Here is an 18,777-nt window from a genome sequence, read left to right on the forward strand (position 1 = left end):
TAGGAAAATATATGATCACCTTGGCTGTGGTGTGGAAAGAAGCATGAATGGATGCAAATAGACCAGATGGGAGGTTATTACAGTAGTTTAGGGGAGAATTGATGGCACTTTGTACTAAAATATGATATAGGATATATATGGAAAGAAGTGGGCATAGCTCATGACTATTTTAGGAACTGAAACTGCCAGAATATGGCAAATGAAGAATGAAGGAGATGGAGGGATCAAAATCAAAGAGATCTGTTTCAGGCTTGTGTAACTGGATGTAAGGTGGTATCATTTATTGAAAAAAATATTGCTTGAGGGAAGGATCATAAGTTATGTTTTTAATATATTATGAGTACTTTTAAGATGACTAAGTAGAATGCCAAATAGGCAGTTGGATATGGAGGGCTGCTGATAGAAATTTATGAGCCATTTACATATTGGTGTAATTGAAGTTATATTTAAAAACAAGAAAGGATTCCATCAGCACACCAGAAATACTGAGGGATTCTTAAAACCAGATGAAATCAGGGATCCCTGGGTGGCTTGGCGGTTTAGTGCTGCCTTCGGTCCAGGGCGTGATCCTGGGGACTTGGGATCAAGTCCCTCATCAGGCTCCCTGCCAGGAGCCTGCTTCTCTCTCTGCCTGTATCTCTGTCTCTCTCTGTGTCTCTCATGAATAAATAAATAAAATCTTAAAAAAAAAAAAAAACCAGATGAGATCAGATTGCTGAATATTTGAAGAGCAGAGAAAAACCACTGCTGAGTTAAGAATAGCGCTAGAGACATTTGAAACAGTTGTTCAATAAATACAAACACACACACACCACACACACATGCACATACAAACTATTATAATAAAAGGACCCTGAAGGAATTGTCAAGGTGATGAATTAAACACTACATTCTGCCACTATGTGGCCTGGTTCCTCCTCATCCCTTTCTTACATTGGAAATGTTGACAGCTACAATACTTGCTGCCAGGATAAACCCTGGGAACTTCTCCTAAACAAAGTGAACTAAGGGTTTGGCTCATATGTGTCGATTTTGGGGCTGGAGTGAGAACCAGAAGAGAGTCTGAAGAAGATACAGATTGCCACAAGGGTAGCAGAGGGAGAAAAAGGTAAAAGAGATAGATTATGCTTATGCTTGTTAACCCCAGGATAGAGATATAGTATGGCTCTCTGAAGTGGGATTTCTGATAATGGAATCTTGTAGTATATATATTAACCAATTAGGACAGTGCCCCAAGTAACCTACAATACTCAGAAAATACAAGAAGATATCATCATGTAGAACATAGGTTCTCAGAATGTCTCATCACTCTTCTAAAAATCTCCAGAAGTAGGCTGCTGTTTCAGAATTTATATGCACTGCTATACAAGTAAAGATTCTTAAGTAGAGAACAACCAGGAGCAGCCAAACCTTTGAATAAAAGCAGTGGCATGGAAGAGAGGCAAAAAATGGAGCAAACAATAACAAATGGAGAAGTAGTGAAAAACTTTAAATATCTCTTTAAAGACAAGAGGCCATTGGATCTATAATATAACTGTCTGCTTTAACAAAAATTATAGTCCCCAGAAACTAAAAATATCATTAAATTTAAAACCTCATTAAATGATCTGAATGTTGAAATGAGTTCAGCTCAAAATCAAATTAAATAGCTAGAAAATAGAATATAGGAACATTTCCTAGAATATAGTACAAAAGAATAAGAGATGTGCTCAACAAATGTGTCTCCTGCCCTCTCCCCTCTTTACCTGTTTAACTTCTACTTGTTCTTTAAGAAAAAAAAATTAGATGCTGTCTCTACTGGGAAGTTCTCCTAACCAGAGTTTTCTCTTCCTACATGAATTTGTTCTTTCCTGGGAATTCTGTGGTACTCTCTGTATACTTCTGTTAGGACTCAAAACAACAGTATTATTGCTTTTGTTACTCTTGGCTCTACAGCCATTGAGAATAAGCCTTACCTTTTATGCCCATGTTTGGGACATGATATAATTTCAAATCCTTGTTGAATGAGTTTTATATGCTGTTTAGAGAAAATAACCTATTTAACCATAATTATTATTTTCTTAAATTATAGTTTAAATACACAGTATATGTCCTTGGTTACTATATTTATCAAGTTGATGTGTAAAAGATAGAAGGAAATAGAAAGTGGACTGTGTCCAATTTGCAAACTGGTTGTATTCTAAGGTGTCATTTGTTGATTGATATTTGAAACCTGGAATACTTTTTTCCCATAATAAAATGTAGATGATTAGGTTTTTAAAAGCCTACAGAATTCCATTTAATATGTAAGTAACTGTTTTAATTCTGCCTTGGAATGTAATAATTTTGCAACATGATGAAAATTAATTCAGGACTTTATATTTAGGATGGAAGATTGAACATAGACATTTACTTCTCCCTTTTGAAACCTCACTAAATTATCAATTAAAGGATAAAAAGAGCATGAAACCACAAGGTAGAGAAAAAGAGAAGACACCATATTCTAGCAGTAATGCCCTGCTCCCTATCTAAATACCCATCAGTGAAGCCCACTACTTCCTAAACCCCCCTCATGAATTTAGAGTTTCTAATTGCTGTTTTAGTGCCTCATTCTTGAACATTGAAGAATTACAGGGCATTTAATGAAAGCTTTTAAATGATCACTAAATAAATGAAACCTAAACAAAAGAAGCTTGAAGGACATACACATTGCAAGGAAATGAAAAAATTTAAAAACCATGTTTTCATTATCCTCGGGATAATGAAATAATAATAATTCTGAACATAATGAAACTATGTATCCATGAAATGAGTACAAGGTACTATGAAAAGGAGCACTTAGAGAACAGAACGTATTCTTAAAAAATAAAAATACGAAGTCAGAAATAAAACATTCTAGGATGTTTAGGATTGAATGATAAATTTAAGGAAATATTCCAAAAATTGAATAAACATTAAAAGATAAAAATAATGGCAGTGGTGACATAATTCTGTGAGTATACTAAAAGTAGCTAAATTGTATACTTTAAAAGGTGGAGATTTATGGAATATGAATTGTATTGTATGCAATGTATTACATGCTGTTTTAAAAAGAAAAATGATTTCAGACATTCTAACGTCTGAGAAATTGTAGTTCTAGACATTATAAACAGAAAGGAAATTATTAAACACATAAAGCTAGAAATTTTTGTAGAGTAAAAAATGATCATGTGTATATATAACAAAAGAACCTATCAACTGCCCATTACAACGAATGAAAAAAGACCCATACCAAGGCACAACACAATGTGACTTAAAATCCTCAAGGATAAAGAGAAAAATCCTTCAGTCTTCCAGAAAAAAAATTGTTGATTACAAATAAACAATGAACAATATGAATAACATTGAGTTTCTAAAAGCAACTCCAGAAGCTAGAACATGGTAGGAAAATGCATTTAAAACTGAAGCAAACTGATTTCAGAGATAGAATGGATCTTCAGCCAAAATTTGGTTTCAAGATTGGTGATGTCACCCATATAAGCAAGAGGGTAGGGAAAGGTTTGTTGCTCATATAATGAAGCTTTCTAAAGAGAAGAGCATCTCTTGAATAGGACTGAAAATGGCTTGAGAGAGCAGGGAGAAGAAACCGGGGGGTGGGGGGGGTGGGGGTGGGGGTGGGTGGGTTAAGTGGAGCCAGAATGAGGTTTCCTAGACATGGTTTTTACCTTGTAGCCATTGCCAAAAGATGGAACATCAGGACTTTCTTATCAGCTTGCCCAGATGTGGGACAGAAGGGGAAGAGACGGCAGTGAGGTTTAAATTTGTTAAATATTATAAAATGGGATAATTTGTTTTAATATATTAATCTAGAATACTCTGCCAAAACACTCGAGTGTGAAGATAGTATAAAGACATTTTTAGACAGGTCTACCTTTTCCCAGGAAACAAAGGAGATACTCCAACAAAACTAGAGAAGAAATAAATAAAGAAGAAATTAGGGTATCTTGAAATCAGAGGCTCTAATACAAGCAATATGTGAAAGAATTTCTTAGGCTAATTCCAAGAAGACACTTGTGCAGCTCATCTAGAGGACAAGAAGTCTGAATTTGAGCAAGCATATTGAGATCTCCAATAGCAATACTTCTTTAGAAAAAAAAAGAAGGAAAGAAGAGAAAGAGGGAATGAAAATTTGAAGAAAGAAGAAAAAAAAGGAACTGATAACTTGGAATTTTTATTGAGAAGATATTTATACTTCTGCAAGTATTTGGGATAAAATTCTGATAGGTACTTGGAAAACTAATTTTAAAATTGGATAATCAATAACTGAAATAAACCAACTTGTAGCAAAAAGGTCTGAATATAGCTCATAGTACATAGCTTAGGTATAAATTATTTGAGCATTCATAATAGTAGAATTGTTGAATAAATTTTAATTTAGAAATATAAAGGGGGGTTTTAGAAGAAACAATAAAGTTGAAAGTAGTTGTTTCTGTATATTAGGGAATTATTGGGGTGGTGTTAGACAAGAGGTTGCTGTTTTTATTACCAGCCTTGTAGAACAATTTGATTTTATAAAAGTATATAGTATAATTTGATATAAATATAACTTTATTTTTTGTATATTTTTTATTGGAGTTTGATTTGCCAACATATAGCATAACACCCAGTGCTCAACCCGTCAATTGCCCCCCTCAGTGCCCGTCACCCAGTCACCCTAACCCCCTCGCCCACCTCCCCTTCCACTACACCTTGCTTGTTTCCCAGAGTTAGGAATCTCTCATGTTCTGTCACCCTCTCTGATATTTCCCACTCATTTTCTCTCCTTTCCCCTTTAATCTCTTTCACTATTTTTTATATGCCCTGAATGAATGAGACCATATAATGTGATATAAATATAACTTTAAATGCATTTACATTTCTAACTTGTGGCTCTAAGAACAACCTTCCACTGCTATAATCATGAATATTTATTTATTCTTTTCTCTACCCTACTATCCAGATGGTGAGTATGGGATTTTCCTAATTTCCTTTTTTTTTTTTAAATTTTTTTATTTATTTAGTCATGAGAGAGAGAGAGAGAGGCAGAGACACAGGCAGAGGGAGAAGCAGGCTCCATGCAAGGAGCTTAACGTGGGACTCGATCCTGGATCCCCAGGATCAGGCCCTGGGCTGAAGGCAGCGCTAAACCACTGAGCCACCCGGACTGCCCAATTTTCCTAATTTCTGAGCCTGACTTGAACTCTGGGATTTGGTGTAAGGGATGGCTCTATAGTAGTGTGTGGTATTCGTGGAATTTTGAAAGCTAGAAGGCAAGAGAGATGTAACCACACATGGTGGTGGGAGGATGAAAACAGTGAGAAGACTAAAAAGAAGTAAGGACAAGGCCAAGACACTGTAGGGTGCTTGGAGAAGGGGAAGGAAAAGAGCTCAGAGGGATAACCTACCTCTGACATCTGATGTGGTGAAGAGGAGGTTAGATTGGGTCAATCAATTTAAGTGCTGAGTGGTGGCTAGAAGATGAGGCCAGATAGGAAATCATTGTCAACTTTAAGGATAGGATTGGAGTGGAAAGATGTGGTGAGGTCAGAGTGAGAAGGACAGAGTTGTGCCTCAGGTAGGTAATGGATGAGGAGAGATAGGCTCTAAGTCAGCCTCCTGGCAGGAAAAATAAATTTATCAGAGTCATGCTCCCCTTTTATCCCTTAACCCCCACCCTGTCAATTTTTATTTAGTGTTAACATATATTTTTTCAGTTGAAAGTGTTTAATAAATGCTGACTGGAGCAGACTATGTTTTCCCTTTTCTTATTAAACCTGTTTCTTAAGTTTTGGTATTAACTTCTATCCCTGTCATTTATTTGAAAGTTCTTCACTGTAGTTCATTCTCAGAGGGATAACTTTCAGACCCCTTAGTCTGAGAGATTCTCTGTTCAAATATTTTGCCTCTTTTCTTATTGAGAAGTTTTTTTATTATTATTGAGATTTCAGGGTTATTTATATTCTAGATGCCAACCCATTTGTAAATGTTTTCTCTTTATCTATGGCTTATCCTTTCATCTTAACAGTATCTTTCAAAATGAAGTTTTAAAATTTGATCAAGTCTAATTATCACTACTATTATATTATGAATCATCCTCTTAGTATTATAAGAAATCTTTGCCTGCCTCAGTGTCATGAAGATTTTCTCCTTTTTTTTCCTAGGACCTTTGTAGTTTTATGATTTACATTTATGTCAATGACTCATTTAGAGTTAATTTTTTATGTGATGGAAGATATGAGTGCAAATTTTTTGTTTTGCGTTTGCATAATAGATACGTAGTTGCTTCAAGATAATTTGTTTAAAACAGTGTCCTTTCTCCACTGAATTGTCTTTGCATCTTGGTAAAAAAATCAGTTGCTCATATAAGTTTGAGGGCTATTTCTGGGCTTTCTCTTGAATTCCTTTGATCTATTTGTCTATGTTAAAACTCATTGTTTTTTAAATGGAATAACTAGAATACTTTTTCTTCTTAGCTAGTTAGTTTACTATTAGTGGGTTACTTATATATAAAACTTAAGTTTGGGGGTAAAAAATCACAATTGAACCAAAGACGGGAAGGAATAAATTATAAACTTAGGAAAGCAATGGAAAAAGATTATAATGCTTCCTTTACATCAAAATCAGAATTATTTTCTAAGGTTGAAGTTACAGTGGTATACGGTAGTATGTGTTTTCAGTTGTTTGTATAAATAGTTTTACATTCTCTCTATATAACTGCATGTATGTTACTACAAATAGGAATTTCTAGGATTTTGAATCTGTTTACTATTGAAACATTGTACTTTTTGTTTATTCTATAGGACTAACTTCGCAGCATATTTCTAGTTCTTTTCCAAGCTATTCATTGACAGACTCTTACACAGAATACAAGAGTTTTGAAGAGAGCTTAAGTAGTTTTCCATCACCTGAACTCTTCAGAGGATCAGATTATTTAGGTAAGAAAATAATTTCAACCTAAAGCTGACTCATAAAGAAATTGTTCCTTTTTCCACAAATCCTCCAATGAGTAATGTTCCTTTTGAGAAGGTGTGGTTGTTTTCCTCACCAAAACCTCCTTCCCCTGCCCACTACTGTACTCTGTGCTTAATCACATAGGACTATACATCAAAAGCTACCAGAGAGATCCCTGGGTGGCTTAGCAGTTTAGCGCCTGCCTTGGCCCAGGGTGCGATCCTGGAGACTCGGGATCGAGTCCCACGTCGGGCTCCCTGCATGGAGCCTGCTTCTCCCTCTGCCTGTGTCTCCGCCTCTCTCTCTCTCTCTCTCTCTCTCTCTTTTTAAAATTTTTATTTATTTATGATAGTCACACAGAGAGAGAGACAGAGGCGGAGACACAGGCAGAGGGAGAAGCAGGCTCCATGCAGGGAGCCCGACGTGGGACTCGATCCCGAGTCTCCAGGATCGCACCCTGGGCCAAGGCAGGCGCTAAACTGCTAAGCCACCCAGGGATCCCTCTCTCTCTCTCTCTCTCTCTCTATGTCTATCATGAATAAATAAAAAATAAAAATAAATAAAAGCTACCAGATAAGAAAAGGATGAAGATATTAGGAGAATGCCCCAGAAACAAGCCAGTTTACATGATAGTATCCCAGAGATGCTCACAATTTGGCTGTACTGATACTTGTAAAAAGATATGTCTGAAATGTGAAAGATGTAGTGACTACTTTTTTACTCAAATGAAACATGGAGATTTATTCTTTGGGATGTTTTAAAACACAGGAACTCTGGACTGTAGGATACTAGGCACTGTTAATAGCAAGGATATGTGATATTTTGAAATGTTGGTCCAATTACTCATTCCTCTGTGGTAGTATTATACATCCATACATTTGCCATATCCTCATAGTAGGTACAGTGTAGGTCCAGTGCTTTGGAAAAGCAATGGAAATGTAAGTTGCTTTGAGCAATAGGCTATTGGTGAGTGAAACATAAGCAGATCTTTGAAATATGCTTAAATGATTGAGCTTGTACTCTTATACTTTTAACATTGTGAGAAGAATATATCCTAATTAGCATCTACCTCTCCCATGGGGACCCCAGAATGAGAGGTATGGAACAGAACAGCCACAGGCAACCTGCAGATTGCAGAGAGCTGCGCCAGCTAATCAGCAGATCTGTAAATTGAAGCAGACCTGCCTGAGCCAACCATCAGACATGGGAATAAGAAATAAATGCTTTCATTTTTGCCAATGAGATTCTGGGATTATTTATCAAATAGAAAAAGTCAACTGTTTCAGATACTGTACTGAATGAAGAAGAGAGGGAATTAAAGTGTACATTCTGAATTGTGGTATCTTCTCACCTAATGCCTGTACCATCCCAACCCAAAATTCTGTTTTTCTGCTCAGCTTCTAGAATGCTAGCACCCAGACTTGAACCTTCCACACAGAAGAATGCAAGATTCTTTCCTAACAAATTTGAGCAACCCTAAAGAAAATATCTAATGATACTGACCTCAGTAGTGCTTCAATGAAACTAACAGTAACACCTTACCATGAAGCCAACTCTGTGACAGACCCCAACTAGGCCACAGAGATCCCAGGTAGCCTTTCAGAGCACCCTCTTAAATACGAATAGAAAGCCAAGAATCACTGGACCTCTCAGGAAAGCTTCTAATAAAAAACAGAGATCAGAACAAATGAAGATCTAGAAGTGACATCAGCAAAATGTTGGAATAAGAAGCCCTGTTCCCTCCTTCCCCATGGACACACAGATTCAACAGTACTACATGGACTTATTACTTTAGTGATAAAGTAAATAGTGATATAGTCCACTAAATCTGGAAACTATTTGAGGAACTCCTGCACCCAGGCATGTATGAGATTAGTGATGTCAAAGCCAGTAGGAAAATTCAAGACACTCTCTCACCATAATCCCTACCCATAACTCATTGCCACATAATTGGCAGGAAACCCCCAGGTCTGAGCTTCTCCCTGGGGAGGGAAGAAAAGAACTGAACTGTGTCTGAAATGTAAATTTGCTGAGAGTTTCCCAAAGGATTGGCTACTCTCTTGCCTGTCTCATAGTGCTGCCCAGGGGAATGGCTTCTGTCTCATCTGTCTCAGAGTGCTAATGGACCTGGTATATATATATTTTTTTAATAAATTTATTTTTTATTGGTGTTCAATTTGCCAACATATAGAATAACACCCAGTGCTCATCCCATCAAGTGCCCCCCTCAGTGTCCGTCACCCATTCACCCCCACCCCTCACCCGGGACCTGGTATATTCTAGATGACTGTTGGCCACTAACAAAAATATGGTGTGGGAAAGCTTAAGAGACTCATGGAAGACAATAAAACAGAACAATATATACTTTATAGGAGTCTCAGAGGGAGAAAAGATGAAGGGAGAGAGAGAAAGGGAGGAATAAAGGAAAGAGAAGGAAAGGGGAAAGGGGAAAGTAAAAGGGGGTAAAGATAGAGAGGGAGAAAGAGAAAGAGCCTGCCAGGTTTATTCATAGAAATAATGGTTGCAAACTTCCCAAATGTGGGGAGTGAAATTCATGTCCAGACCTAGGAGGCCCAATGAATCTTAGATAAGATGAACCAAAGAAATCCACACAAGGCGTCATAATGAAATCATAAAAAGTCAATCCCCCCCCCCAAATTAGCAAAAGTCTAATAATTTTGAAAGCAGCAATAGAAAAGCAACTTGATGTGTACAAGGGAACTCCCATTAGACTATCAGTAGATTTCTCAGCAGAAACATTGCAGACCAAAAGGAAGCAGAATGATCCAGTCGAAGTGATGAAAGAAAAACTGTCAACCAAGAATACTATAACCAGAAAAACTATCATAAAAACCCATCATTAAAAAAAAGAACAATTGAATATTATTCGGCCATAAAAAATAATAAAACCTTGCCATTTGCAAAGACATGAATGGAGCTAGAAAGTATAATGGTAAGTAAAATAAGTCTGAGAAAGACAAATACCATATGATTTCACTCATGTAGAATTTAAGAAACAACAACAACAAAAATGAGCAAAGATATATATATATATATAGAGAGAGAGAGAGATAGAGAGAGAAACCAGAAACAAACTCTTAACTATAGAGAATAAACTGATGGTTACCAGAGGGAAGGTGGGTGGGTGGATGGGTTAAATAGGTGATGGGGATTAAGGAGTGCACTTGTCCTGATGAGCGCCAGGTATTTGAAATAAAAGCTTGAAGAAAAAAATAAATGAAGAGATAGAGTTTCCTAGACAAACAAAAGGTGAAGAATTTAATCACTAGACCCACCTTACAAAAAAAAAATTGGTAAAGGGAGTTCTTCAAGTTGAAACAAAGGACTAAATAGCAACACAAAAACATGAAAGTATAAAACTTACCAATAAGTTTATAGACAAGTACAAAATACCTAATACTGCAACAGTGGTATTTAAATCACTTAATTCCAGAATAAAAGTTAAAAGACTAAAGTATTAAAACAACTATAATAGAAATATGTTAATGGATACACAATATAAAAAGATGTAAATTATAACAGTAACAAAGTGTGTAAAGGGAGAAGTAAAAGTATAGAGTTTTTGTATATGATTGAAGTTTCTATGAGCTTAAAAGACATTGTTAAAATTTTATATAAGCACCATGGTAACTATATAGAAAATAATTATAGAAGATATACAAAAGATTGGGGTGCCTGGGTGGTGCAGTTAGTTGGTTAAGCATCTGACTCTTGATTTCAGCTTAGGTCATGATCTCAGGGTCCTGAGATCAAGCCCCACATTGGGCTTTGTACTGAGCACGGGGTCCGTTTTCTGTGCCCTTTCTCCCCTGCTGTCTCTAAAAAATAAATTAATTTAAAAAAAAACACAAAAGAGAAATAGGAATAAAAGCCTATCTGTATCAAAAGAAATCAATGAAACACAAAGGAAGATGACGAGAGGAAAAGGGGCAATAGAACTAAAAGATAGGAAATAATTAACAAAATAGTAATAGTCTTTCCCTATCAGCAATTAATTTAAATGTGAATGGTTTAAATTCCCCAAAGACAACGAATGGCTGAGTGGATTAAAAAAAACAAGGTCCAACTATATGCTGTCTATAAAAGACTCCTTTTACATTGCAGGACAAATGTAGTCTGAAAATGGAGCAATGGGAAAAGATATTATGTGCAAACGGTAACCAAAAGAGAGCAGAATTGGTTCTATTTATATCAGATAAAACAGACTTTAAGTCAAAAACCATCATAATAGACAAACACGTATAATGATGAAAGGGTCAATTAATCTGGAACATATAATGATAATAAATAAGCATGCACTTGACATCAGAGTACCTGACATATCAACACTGATAGACCTAAAGTCAGAAATAGGCATCCATATGGTAATGGAGGATTCATTACTCCCACTTTCAATAATGAATAGAACATCCACACAAAAAAATCAACAATTTTTTATTTCAAAATATATTGCAAAGCTACAGTAATTATAACAATATGGTACTGACATTAAGATAGACCTATAGATGAATAGAATGAAGAGCCCAGAAATGAATCCATTCTTATGTGGTCACTTGATTTTAGATAAGAGTGGCAAGGATAAACAATGGGGAAGGAGTAGTCTTTTCAATAAATTAAAGTGGGAAAACTGGACTTCCACATATGAAAGGATGAAATCAATTATGTTACATTATACAGAAAAACTAACCTAAATGGATTAAAGACTTAAACATAAGACCAGAAACCTTAAAACCCATGGAAGAAAACGGGGAAATCTTGATGATAGTGGTCTTGACAGTCATTTCTTGGATATGACACCAAAAGCAGCAAAACCTAAAATAGTTCATTAAGTGGGAGTACCTAAAACTAAGACGTTGCACAGAAAGAAAAAAAAAAACAGAGCAAAAAGGCAAAGTACAAAAAGGGAGAAATATTTGCAAACCACATATCTGATAAAAGATTGATATTCAAAATGTAAAAGAAACTCCTGCAACTTAGTAGGAAAAAACCACGAATAACCCAATTTCATAATGGACTGAAGGACTTGAATAGACATTTCCCCCAAAGGAGACATACAAATGGCCAACAGATACATGAAAAGATGCTCATCATCACTAATTTTCTGGAGTATGCAAATTAAAACCACAATGAGATCTCACAATTGTTAGGATGATAATAAAAAAAGGTAAGTATTGACAAAAGTGGAGAAATTAGAAACCTTGTACACCGTTGTTGGGATTGTAAATGGTGTAGCTATTATGAAAAACAGTTTGGTGGTTCCTCAAAAAATTTAAAAAATAGAGCTACAATATGATACACCAATCTCACTTCTGGTTATTTATCCCAAGAAATTGCCATCAGGGTCTTAGGTGTTTGCACTCCTATGTCTATTGCAGCATTATTCACAGTAGCCAAATGTGGAAATAATCAACGTGTTCAGTGTGTGATGAATGGGTAAAGTAAATATAGTATATACATATGATGGAATAGTATTCAACCTTCAGAAAAAGTGAAATCCTGCCATATGCCGCAACATGGACGAATCTTGAGAATGTTATGCTAAGTGAAATAAGCCAGTCACAGAAAGATAAACACTGTACCATTCCACTTGCATGAGATGTCTAAAATAGTCAAATTCATAGACTGTTGGTTGTCAGGACCTAGGGTGAGATGGATATGGGAATTGCTATTCAACAGGTATCAGGTGTCAGTTTTGTTAGGTGAATAGATTCTAGAAACTTCCTATACACACTATGTTATATAGTTAACAATATTCAATTATAAACTTACAAATTTGAGAGGGTAGATTCCTGTTGAGTGTTCCTACCATAATAGAATTAAAAAATAAAAGGAAGCAAGCAGAAATAGAAACACAAGGAGGAAAAAAATTGAAAAAATAGTTAACTGACGTAAAATATATATTGTATCTGTTAAAAAAATAGAATGCTATAAAAAAGGGGATATTCAGATAGCAAATGCAATAGCAGTGAAAAACTCAGTAGAAGGATTAGAAGTTAGGATTTAGAAGAAAAAAGTCAGAAGGAAAATGAAGAAAATCGGTTTCAATTTGAGGGAAAAATCAGAGGAGGAGTATATGAAATCCAATATTAAATAAAAGGAGTTTTAGATAAAGATAATGAAAGAAACAAAGGGAAGAAAATTATCAATGTTATAATTCAAAAACATTTCCTAGAGCTAAAGAGTATGATTTCTGCATTAAAAGGGCCACAGTGTGCCTAGCATAGTAGATGAAAAACACCAAAATAGAGCATTATGCAACTTTAGAAGACCGGAGAATGGAATTAAAATAATTGATTTAGGGATCCCTGGGTGGCGCAGCGGTTTGGCGCCTGCCTTTGGCCCAGGGCGCAATCCTGGAGACCCGGGATGGAATCCCACATCGGGCTCCTGGTGCATGGAGCCTGCTGCTTCTCCCTCTGCCTGTGTCTCTGCCTCTCTTTCTCTCTCTCTGTGTGTGACTATCATAAATAAATAAAATTAAGAAAAAAAAAAGAATGGATTTATAGAATTTGGTAGAGTTTGGGATTAAATAGGTGAAAAATACAGAGAAAACTAAAACAGAAAAGACTTACTGACTTTGTGGGGGATAAATGGTTGTCATGGTATACCACAAGAGTAAAAAGCATTTTTTATAGCAGTTTATTATCATAATGTCTATACTGAATATTGATTTAACTAGATATGCAATATAATAATATCATACCAATGGGAATTGTGGAAAGGGGGATGGAGATGTTAGAATAACCTCATTGTAAAGGATCTATACCCTAAAAACTATAGAACACTTCTGAAAGAAATTGAGGCAGACACAAAGAGATGGAAAAATATTCCATGCTCATGGATTAGGAGACTTAATATTGTGAAAATGTCAATGTTACCCAGGGCAATTTACACGTTTAATGCAATCCCTATCAAAATACCATGGACTTTCTTCAGAGAGTTAGAACAAATTATTTTAAGATTTGTGTGGAATCAGAAAAGACCCCGAATAGCCAGGGGAATATTAAAAAAGAAAATCGTAGCTGGGGGCATCACAATGCCAGATTTCAGGTTGTACTACAAAGCTGTGGTCATCAAGACAGTGTGGTACTGGCACAAAAACAGACACATAGATCAATGGAACAGAATAAAGAATCCAGAAGTGGACCCTCAACTTTATGGTCAACTAATATTCGATAAAGGAAGAAAGACAGTCTCTTCAATAAATGGTGCTGGGAAAATTGGACATCCACATGCAGAAGAATGAAACTAGACCACTCTCTTTCACCATACACAACGATAAACTCAAAATGGATGAAAGATTGAAATGTGAGACAAGATTCCATCAAAATCCTAGAGGAGAACACAGGCAACACCCTTTTTGAACTCAGCCACAGTAACTTCTTGCAAGATACATCCACGAAGGCAAAAGAAACAAAAGCAAAAATGAACTATTGGGACTTCATCAAGATAAGAAGCTTTTGTTTTTTTTTTTTTAATTTTTTTTTAAATTTTTATTTATTTATGATAGTCACACAGAGAGAGAGAGAGGCAGAGACACAGGCAGAGGAGGAGAAACAGGCTCCATGCACCAGGAGCCCGACGTGGGATTCGATCCCGGGTCTCCAAGATCGCGCCCTGGACCAAAGGCAAGCGCTAAACCGCTGCGCCACCCAGGGATCCCCCAAGATAAGAAGCTTTTGCACAGCAAAGGATACCATCAACAAAACTAAAAGACAACCTACAGAATGGGAGAAGATATTTGCAAATGACGTATCAGATAAAGGGCTAGTTTCCAAGATCTATAAAGAACTTATTAAACTCAACAGCAAAGAAACAAACAATCCAATCATGAAATGGGCAAAAGACATGAAGAGAAATCTCACAGAGGAAGACATAGACATGGCCAACAAGCACATGAGAAAATGCTCTGCATCACTTGCCATCAGGGAAATACAAATCAAAACCACAATGAGATACCACCTCACACCAGTGAGAATGGGGAAAATTAACAAGGCAGGAAACCACAAATGTTGGAGAGGATGCGGAGAAAAGGGAACCCTCTTGCACTGTTGGTGGGAATGTGAACTGGTGCGGCCACTCTGGAAAACTGTGTGGAGGTTCCTCAAAGAGTTAAAAATAGACCTTCCCTACGACCCAGCAATTGCACTGCTGGGGATTTACCCCAAAGATACAGATGCAATGAAACTCTGGGACCCCGATGTTTCTAGCAGCAATGTCCACAATAGCCAAACTGTGGAAGGAGCCTCGGTGTCCATCGAAAGATGAATGGATAGAGAAGATGTGGTTTATGTATACAATGGAATATTACTCAGCCATTAGAAATGACAAATACCCACCATTTGCTTCAACGTGGATAGAACTGGAGGGTATTATGCTGAGTGAAATAAGTCAATCGGAGGACAAACATTATATGGTCTCATTCATTTGGGGAATATAAATAATAGTGAAAGGGAATAGAAGGGAAGGAAGAAGAAATGGGTAGGAAATATCAGAAAGGGAGACAGAACATGAAGACTCCTAACTCTGGGAAATGAATTAGGGGTGGTGGAAGGGGAGGAGGGCAGGGGGTGGGGGTGAATGGGTGATGGGCACTGAGGGGGGCACTTGACGGGATGAGCACTGGATGTTATTCTGTATGTTGGCAAATTGAACACCAATAAAAAATAAATTTATTATTAAAAAAAAAAGAATAACCTCATTCTTCCATAGTGGTAAGTCAATGGAAACCTTAAAACGACATGAGGTAATACTAGTATTTTATTTAGTGATATGATATTAATGTGATCTAGGTAAAACTTATACATAAAATATTAAGAGGAACCTCCTGTGTATTCTGTCTGGCCCTTAGGTCAATAATTTTTATGGGGCAAGAATCTAGGAAAGAAAGTAGGTTAGAGCCCTGAAATAGGTCAAAAATTATTTACTGTCCTAAATGCCATCAAGTCTTGTCTTTTTTATCTGTTTTACCCAAATTCCTTAATTACTACAGCTTGGTATGAGGACCTAAGCTGTTATGGGGACTTAAGTTGGGCCTGGGGGATGTAACCTCCTACTTATGTGCTATTAAAAGTTGTGTGCCATTCCTCCCTGCTATTTTAGATTGGGAATGTCCCAAGTTGGAAGAACACATGCGATGCAAGAATTCCACTCTTCTGGATACCAGTAAAGCAGTAGCAATAGAGAAGGTACCACAGTTTTCAAACCTCTCTGCAATTTTAGGTGAGTTTTCACAATCTTTTTTTCTCATGTCACAGGGGAAATGCCTCATCTATGTTGGAAAAAAACAAAGTAATTTTTAAAATGATTTATAAGCTAAGTTCATCAATTAGGATTACATTGGCTATGAATAATATTTGATTAGTAGCAGCTCAAGCACATATGGGTCTCCTTTCTTAAAACTTTTATTTTGAACTAATTTTAGACTTGCATAAAAGATGCAAAAATAGTATGGAGAGTTCCTATGTGTCTCTCACCCAGCCTTCCCTAATGCTTGTCTTATATAACATTATTAGTACAATGATCAGAATCAGAAAATGAACAATGGTATAAAACTACTAATTAAATTGCAGAACTTATTCACATTTTACCAGCTTTTCTACCAGTCTCTTATCTTGCATTTCAGGATCCAACATTGCATTTGATTGTTATTTCTCCTTTAATCTACTATAATCTGTAACAGTTTCTCAGTCTTTCTTTGTCTTTCATAGTCTTGATACTTTTGAAGATTACTGATCAGTTATTTTGTACAATGTCCCTCAATTTGAATTTGTCTCATGTTTTCTCATGATTGGAATGAATTTATTCAATTTTTTTGAGAATGCTGCAGAAATGATGTTATGCCCTTTTTAGTACATTGTATGAAGTTCTTGATGTCAGTATATCTTATTACTGGTGATATTAAACTTTGTCATTTGATTAACATGGTATCTGTGGTTTTTTGCATGGTTAAGTTACTAGTTTCCCCTTGTCTTAATAAATATATGGAATGATAGTTTGAGACCCTGTAAATCCTGTTTCTCCTCAACTTTCATTCATTGGTAGTCATCAGAGGGATTTGACTTTGACAGTTATTACTCTGGGTGTTTCCCTAGTGATGATTTTCTATTTTATACTTTGCTGCTACATTTACTAATTGGAATGCTGGCTGTAAAAGAACTGTCCTGTTTCTGCCACTTATTTTTTTCAGTTGTTTATATCAGTATGAAGTCACGAATATCTATTTTATGTGTTAAAATCCAATACTTTCATTTTTTATTTACTTATTTATATAACTTTAGTATACACAAAAAGAAGTTGCAGAATTATTAACTCAGATCCCTTTGAGAAATACATTTATCAAATAAATTACATTTATGTACAGTTCTGCTTATTACTATTACTATTTTTATTACTATTATCAATCAAAATGCTGTTTTTCATAGTTATATAGGTTAGTTCTTTTCTTCCCCTTCCCTTACAGTGCAGTTAGTGTTCACTTGGAATATACTCAGATTCATCTGTTAGTGTTGGATTCAATATTTGTTTCCCTAACCTGTTTGGATTTTTGTTTGTTTGTTTGTTTCTTTATTCAGGGAGAAGGTGCTATGTGAAGGTGTGTGAAACATTGTTATGGTTCTGAGAATCAAAGCTATAAGAAATACATTGTTTTTTTAAAAAAATCACTTCCTCTTTCCTAGTACCCTGATCTTATTCCCCTCTTTTTTCTACCCCTTTCCCACTCAACTCTTATAAGTAACTAGTCTCTTTAGATTATGGTTTTTTCTTCTATATTCTATGATATATTTTATTATATCCTCTTCTTTCTTGCTTATAGATACTCTTTTTGTTTTTCTACACATAATATAATAGTATATGCTAGAAATAACTCTGGCTGGTTTTATAGAGATCTTCCTCATGTATTTTTTATTTTCTGTGTGTGTGTGTGTGTGTGTGAATTTTCTTTTCATACTTTTTCCCCAATTTTATCTGTTTATCATCTTTACCCTCCATTTCTAGATTCATTAGATATTAAGAATATTAGCCTTTCCCTAAATGCCCTAATCAAAAGACACAGGGTGACAGGATGGAATTTAAAAAAAAGACCTATCCATATGCTGCCTATAAGAGACTCATCTCATATCTAAAGACACAAACAGACTGAAAATGAAAGGATGGAGAAACACTTACATGCACATAGAAGTGAAAAAAAAGGCCGAGGTAGCTATGCTTATATCAGACGAAATAGATATAAAACAAAGACTGTAATAAGAGACAAAGAAAGGTATTACATAATGATAAAGGGATCAATCCAATGAGAGAATATAACAGTTGTAAATATCCATGCACCCAGTATTGGAACATCTAAATACATAAAGCAAATATTAATGGACATAAAGAGAGAACTGATGGTAACACAATAGTAGTATGGGATTTTAACACCCCACTTACATCAATGGATAAATCATCCAGGCAGAAAATCAATAAGGAAACAGTGTCTTTGAATGACACATATTATACCAGATGGACATAACAGATATATACAAAAACATTTCATCCAAACAGCAAAATATGCATTCTTTTGAAGTATACATGGAATGTTCTTTGGGATAGATTGCATGGTAGATCAGAAAGCAAGTCTTAGTAAATTTAAGAAGATTGAAATTATACCATGCGTCTTTCCTGACCACAATATAAAACTAGAAATGAATCACAAGAAAAATAAACTGGAAAAAGACAAACATGTGGAGACTAAACAGCATAATACAAAACAACCAATGAGTCAAAGAGAAGTCAAAGGGGAAATCAAAAATTACATGGAGATACGAG

General features: G+C 35.7%; 1 protein-coding gene across 3 annotated transcripts in view; it reads left to right on the forward strand.

Moving 5' to 3' along the window:
* MEIKIN (meiotic kinetochore factor) overlaps positions 1 to 18,777 on the forward strand; it is a 44,356-nt gene that overhangs the window by 4,851 nt on the left and 20,728 nt on the right. For 2 of the 3 annotated variants that reach the window (XM_025994961.2, XM_072731836.1), the window contains 2 exons: positions 6,798 to 6,932; positions 16,072 to 16,191. In XM_025994961.2, coding sequence (XP_025850746.2) covers positions 6,798 to 6,932; positions 16,072 to 16,191 — 255 coding nt within the window. Of the gene's footprint in view, positions 1 to 6,797; positions 6,933 to 16,071; positions 16,192 to 16,594; positions 16,738 to 18,777 lie in introns of those variants that run through there. The other variant, XM_072731835.1, reaches the window with a different exon arrangement.

The sequence above is a fragment of the Vulpes vulpes genome, chromosome 12 (assembly GCF_048418805.1).
Source record: "Vulpes vulpes isolate BD-2025 chromosome 12, VulVul3, whole genome shotgun sequence".
In the NCBI taxonomy this organism is placed as follows: domain Eukaryota; kingdom Metazoa; phylum Chordata; class Mammalia; order Carnivora; family Canidae; genus Vulpes; species Vulpes vulpes.